We start from the raw sequence: 6,844 nt of genomic DNA, 5'->3' as shown, positions 1-6,844 counted from the left end.
GAGAGAGAGAGAGTGAGAGAGAGAGAGAGACAGATGAGAGAGAGAGAGAGACAGAAGGAGAGAGAAAGGAGAGAGACAGAAGGAGAGAGACAGAAGGAGAGAGACAGAAGGAGAGAGACAGAAGGAGAGAGACAGAAGGAGAGAGACAGAAGGAGAGAGAGAGCAGAGAGAGAGACAGAGACAGAGAGAGAAAGAGAGAGACAGAGACAGAGAGAGAAAGAGAGAGAGAGAGACAGAGAGAGAAAGAGAGAGAGAGAGAGACAGAGACAGAGAGATTACCTCTTACCCGTCCAACCACCCAAACAAGATTGCTGAAACTCCTCCCACCAAACTAACACTATCAATAATCCCTCTTCCATCCAATACCTTGAACTTCTGTGTGTTGACGAAGACCAGCCATGGTCGGACATTCTCCCTCCGGCGAGTGATCCATTCCCTGGCAGCTGGAGAGGCCAGCTGGAGTTGGACGGGCAGCTGCATCAGGAGCCTAGAAGAGATTTGGAAATAATATTTGATTTCATATATTTAGTTTTATTTATCTACTATATCAATATCAAAAGCGTGGTTCTGCGTGTGTATGTAAATTAGGAATATCATCATGCCAAGTGGGATAGAATGAAAAAGGAATTATAAAGAGAGGAGGAAAGGAGAGGTGGAGGAGGAGGAGGAGGAGAAGAATAAGAAAAAATAACCCTGGCAGAGAAAACGATTAAGAAAGAATAAAAGAAGGTTTGAATAAAATTCTTTTAATAACCACTTTGGATGCAATCAACATTTCCATCACTTAAAATTTTCCTTCCTATAAAACATAATGCAAGAAAAATCTCACAAGAAAAGAAAAGAAAAAAAGAAAAAAGAAAAAAAGCCTAGATTAATGATACATATAACAGCAAGGAATTAGGGATATCTCCAAATGGCATTAACACTTATGCTACAAGAGAAACACCTGCTACCCACAACACACCTGTGCTGGCTGACCAAGGCTTTGAGTCACACTATCTATAAAATTCAGGAGAGAGGTGGGAAGGAAGGGGGGAGGGGGATAACATTTCTATATGCTTTTTTGTGGTAGCTGAGACACTACTACACATTATGATTTCTTACCTTGCTATAGTGTTATTAACTTTATTTGCATAATTCTATTAATTTTCTCTTTCCACTAATCCTTCCATTTAAAAAAAAAACTGACTAAATTTGACACTTACAAAGCAAGAATCTTGAGCAAAAGCTACAAATCACTTTTTCAGGCCAAAATCTGTATTAGTAAATACTTGTGGTAAATTATATGCTAATGTGTAACAAAACCTAAATATTGAAAAACATAGTGACTAATCTTCTGGCACAGACCAATTTTCAGTACAATATTGCCATACAAAACCACAAAGGTGAAGTGAATAATATTGATAGCAAACATTTATGTATCAAAGTAATTTTCTCTATATATGTACATCATATAATATTCCACTTTTCAGTATTTTGGAATCCATGTAGATACTGGAGTAATTTTCAGGCATGAAGAGAAGTTCACTACTTTGTAAATTATTTTTGGAAGCACCAGAGCATGTACAATATATCAATAATGAATAAATTTGATCATATCAGATCAATAATCCTTTCTTTTTCTCCTGAAAATCAAACCAACTATTCTGAGAGATGAACAGATACTTGAGAAAGAGCAAAAGAAGTGCAAAACATAAAAAGTAGCAAAATTACCCAAGGTTGAATCCCAAGCCAACACATTTGAGAAATAAGAGGCACATTCTCCTTGACAGCCACCACCTTTGTCTGTACAAGTGGTATTGAATTGGACAGTATGAAGTGTCTATTGTAACAGAGTTCTGCCCATAACCAGTCCTTCAGGGGCCTTTGCTTCACACACACACACTTTGGCAACTCACTTCTTAATAGCACTTGATTCCTGGTAGGGACTGTCACCATCCATGTCAAACGGGTCGGCCACAACCAACTCCGACTCTTCGCTCATCCCACTGAGACCAAGCATTTGTATGTGTTATGTGGCACAGGTGCAAGTTTATCATCTAACAATTTATTTACAAATAAAGACTATAAAATAACCATTATATACACCGTAAGACTATAAATATTAAAAAAAAAAAAAAAAAAATGCATGTAGTCTGGATTGAAAATAAAAAGCTAGAATGAATACAGAAATATATGGATAAAAGATACCCAATGAAAAAATATGGCATCACTTTAGTGTTCAGATGTTTACCCTCCCTCACTTCCATCTTCCAACCTGAACAGGTGTGTGATACACCAGTCAGAGACATAATTAACGCATATGAATAAAAAGCTGCCAACAAACAATTTTCCTTTCTCAAAATGTGCTCTTTATGGGGTCTGCCTGGATATTCCTGCAGAATACTACTTGCTGATCTTGAATATGATGTGAGTTTTTGGAGTTATAAATAAATTTTGCTTATTCTGTAACTTTCTTAGAATTCTTACTGATGGATGTTACCATAAAAAAAAAAAAAAAAAAAATTACATCTTCGTAGTGAATACACACTGCATACTCTTAACTTCAGTTCTGAATAAAATACACACACAAAAATAAAGACCACCTGTGCTCTTGAATTGCAAATCTGAAAGATGAAGTAAATTTCACCTGAAAATATTCCAAGGAAAGTACTGCATCTGATCTCAAAGGCTGCACTGTTAAAACTGGCTGTCAATTGTGTGCCTTTTCCTTAGCCTCCTACACACTTAAAACAGATACACATATCATACCTCCCCATTCTACCCCAGAACTTAAATGGTTCTTCCTGTTAATTACTTCATTAGCTATCTTTTTTTTGTAACTCTATTCATTTCAAGTCCCACCATCTTTCTATTCATATTCAATCATTTTGCTTTCATATCTTTCTGTGACAACACTGACATTCTGAACTTCCTCCCACAGCAGCCAGAAATGATGAGTCTAACAGAGAAGCTTGGCTTGTGGGATGCTGCACTGTGAGGATAATGTTACAACAGGATAAGTTCTCCTTTTAAATAATTTAATTTATATAAATAACTATTTGGGCACTGTAATATTTAGTTTGGTGTGTTAGAGTAATCTGAAATACAAACCTACCCAACCGAGTTTTATAGAGTATTCTAGAAAAAGTAAATTTCCCTAGGTCTTTTGTAGTTTTTCCTCCCAAACAAACAGACAAACACATCTATCTAAAAATATACTGTATTTGCTCTTTTGATAATTCTATGCACAAGTTCATACTAACAAAATTAATATTAATAGATTAATTTGATATCTAACGTGAGGATAAAGAATTGGTCTGCAGAAACTAACAAAAGTAACAATAATAGCCTTCTGAGTGCAAGGTTAAATTTAATTGAACAAATTGGGACTTAAAAAAAAAAAAAAAAAAAAAAAAAAAAAAAAAAAAAAAAAAAAAAAAAAAAAAAAAAAAAAAAAAATATATATAATATATATATATATATATATATATATATATATATATATATATACTTTTTTTTTCCACATACACACACACACACACACACACACACACACACACACACACACACACACACACACACACACACACACACACACACACACACACACACACACACACACACACACACACACACACACACACATAATAAATATAAAAAAAAAAAAAAAAAAAAAAAAAAAAAAAAAAAAAAAAAAAAGTGATGGTCATGATGTAACTCACTTCTGAGCATGCAAGAAGGACTGCATGCAGTCAGCTACTTGAGAGAAAAATTGAAAGTACTGGGAAGACATATTTATCCAAATCTGTATGTGTCTATTGCTGTGGCATACACAATTTTGGAGTGACTGAGACCAAAACAAGGTTCTAAGCCCATTTTTGGGAACAGTAACTCATGAATAACAGTTTAGGGTGCACAACTTAGAGCATATCTTTGCCACCTGGTTTTCAGCTCGTTATGGCAAGAAGAGATGCCTACTGTCAATATGAGTAATAAAGGAGAGAAAGAGAAAGAGAAAAAACTTTGCTAGTCTTTCATTGCATTCTGGCATTCTTTGTTTTGTAATGTAAAGGGCCTCATATATTCTAGCAATATAGAACTTAGACTGGGTCATTATCTGATAACAAATTGCTAGGGAAGCCTATAAGTTCTCTCTTGCCAGAAGAGATGTTGAGTTTTTTTGTTTTTCTTTGCCACAGTTACCTCAACTTACTGAAGGTACTGATATTTAACAGCATATGATTATGTTGCCAATACAGATACTGATGGATGTGTCTCCCTTCTTTTAGGAATAAAGGATGAAGTGTATCACTCACAGGTTACTGTGTAACCCTTCTTGTGATCAGCCCTATGCTCCATCCTGCTGTATATATATGTCCAAGATGCAGGGCAGTGGTTGCAGGATTACAACTTTCCCTTTAGAGGGGCTGCAAGGAGCATTGTCCCCTGCAACAGGAGATACTTCAGTGCCTGTTATTAATTTTTGTTTAAAACATACAAAAGGACTGCACCAACTTGGAGCAAAATCTAAGATCATGGTGTTATAGGCAATGAAAAGCTTATATTTATTAATATTAAAATAAATCTGCAAAAGGCAAACAATTAAAGAAAACTGATGAAAATGTATTGCAGGAAATGTCACACAGAGACCAGTCCCTATAAGCCTCCCACAACAAAGTGCAGCCTTTCCTTGCCTCACAGCAAAACAACTTGCACAGTAGCCCAACATAAACTGTCTTAGCAGATACAGCTCATAATATTACAACAATCTTTGTCACTCTTTTAGAAATACATTATACTTTTAACGTACTTCTGCATTTTAGACCAAAGCTGACGGGCATGGTATGTACATACATGCCATACCCACTGTGAGTTTACTTTATTTATTTTTTTACACATAGATAGCTACACTTGCACTAAATCACCAATGCGCTAATTATGAGTACTGTGTCTCCCCTGTTTACCCATTTCCTTGATTTTTGAAAATATTTGAAGTTATCTTATGTCGCCATTATTAATGTCAATAACATTATAGCAATTATACTGTCTATAATAAAAATAATGTCACTGATATTCATAGAATTAAAAAAAAAAAAAAAAAAAAAAAAAAAAAAAAAAAAAAAAAAAAAAATCCCGCCAATTTAAGGAAAGCTGACATCAGGTAAGGTCACAAGGTCTACTAAATAACTCCTTTGTGGCTAAGAACAAGCAGAGCCATCTATGTGCAGAGACTTTTTGCAAAAAATAAAATAATGGGCACAGCATCTTCCCTGCAGCATTGAGTTTATTAATTAAAATAATACTGAAACATGTATTTATTAAATGTACACTTCTTAAATATGTTAAGTGTTCTATATTATCATTTACATACATTTGTTTTATAAGAATTACTTGTTATATCCATATGTTCCACATGCACAGCCATCTACCAGCTAATTTCACAGTTCTCTTGTCAGTGTACTAAGTTCTCATTTCTGAAGTGAGGTTGTACTACTTGTGTTTCTGAATTATTCCCCAATACTCCAGTGAAAACAATCTCTTACTGAAATTGTTATGGTATTAGGGATATCACTACTTTTTAGAATGCCTGCTATGAATGAACTTGCCTATTTCCTCCCATCCAAATCCCCAAGCGATCCCCCAAGGTTGTTAACTTAAGCTGAGGAGTTAGTCACTAACAGGTGCAGTCCTGTTGCTAACACTTCATAATTTTCTTTCATATTTTACCTTAAAATTTACTTGTTTTGTTTCATGCCCTCACCTACTATCATGGGGTATACTGTGGTGTATAGGGGGTTCCACATATTAATTACAGTACATATGAATTTTAGAGGATGAGAAGAATCTATCACACTACCAATATTGTAGAAAAAGGTAAGAATGAAAGTGAATTTCTTCATTGAGCAAAGAGAAGTATATGACCAGTTTCAATTATAATTTTGTAAGAAATACTTGCACTTCTGAGAAAGATATAGCTGAAACCTATCAAATATATACTTCTCTTGTGATGTCAACATATTCATTCTTATTAATTCATTTTTCTACATTTGTGAACACTATTCATTAATATTGGTGTATTTGTGGACAAGGTGGGTCGTTGGTGCACCTCAACAATTTCCTGCTTGCGTTCAGCTCATTCAATACTTCATGAATAACCCTTACTGAAATAAAGTTATAAACAAGCCACGTACAGCTTTGTGGCCTCATATTTACTGTGTAATGATGAAAATATCCACAGCACATCACCACTCGGAGACTTTCACAACACCCTCACACAGCCAGAGTTCATAATATTGCGTTTTTTATAATCCCTTCTCAATGCAACTCGTCTGTACCCTATACACTGAAGATATGTCACAAATATTTTCTATAACAAAATTGTTGTAGCAGTTGGCACAAAGTGCTACTAAAGGGTACAAGGGGGATTTCCTCCTCCCATTTAGGAAATAAATAGAAGGCAGGAAAGGTTTGGATTTTTGGGTTCCCATAATAACCTGATTTTGGGTCTTTGTCTCTGGAAGGTGCATTGCTCTTATTAACAAATACAGTTAATATGATGTAAATAATAGTCAGATGTGGTGGGGGTGGAAGCCAAGCCAGTCACCTGACACATCAGTTATATCATCACTTATGTTAGTTTTTAAAGATTTAAGCTGCTAAACCTGGACCGTATTTATCAAATGCAATCTATCAATATCAAATTCATTACCATCAGCATTGCATAACTTCTGTAGTTATTATTTTCTCAGTTTTTTTGCTTTTGAAAGGCTAGTGTACAAGGTAACTTTTCTGTTTTATTTTTTATTAATACTCTGTGCGCAATTTCTTTGTTCTGTGTGAACATTTTCTGTTTTAATTTTAT

At 34.8% G+C, this 6,844-nt stretch overlaps 1 protein-coding gene across 2 annotated transcripts; it reads right to left on the bottom strand.

Annotated features, from left to right (window-relative positions):
- Positions 1-252: 252 nt before the first annotated feature.
- On the bottom strand, positions 253-2,231 carry LOC119569807. 2 transcript variants are annotated; one of them, XM_037917814.1, is made up of 2 exons: positions 1,899-2,231; positions 253-487 (listed from the first exon to the last, which is right to left on the bottom strand). In XM_037917814.1, the coding sequence occupies exons 1-2, from the start codon at positions 2,000-2,002 to the stop codon at positions 283-285; spliced, it is 309 nt and encodes a 102-aa protein (XP_037773742.1). In that variant the 5' UTR covers positions 2,003-2,231; the 3' UTR covers positions 253-282. The 2 variants fall into 2 exon arrangements, with proteins under 2 accessions (XP_037773742.1, XP_037773744.1); XM_037917816.1 differs by lacking the exon at positions 1,899-2,231 and adding an exon at positions 1,714-1,892.
- Between the last annotated feature and the right edge of the window lie 4,613 nt (positions 2,232-6,844).

Source organism: Penaeus monodon, unplaced genomic scaffold (genome assembly GCF_015228065.2).
Source record: "Penaeus monodon isolate SGIC_2016 unplaced genomic scaffold, NSTDA_Pmon_1 PmonScaffold_18802, whole genome shotgun sequence".
Lineage (NCBI taxonomy): Eukaryota > Metazoa > Arthropoda > Malacostraca > Decapoda > Penaeidae > Penaeus > Penaeus monodon.
The sequence above is the reverse complement of the archived record's forward strand: the minus strand, read 5'-3'. Positions and strand labels throughout refer to the sequence as shown.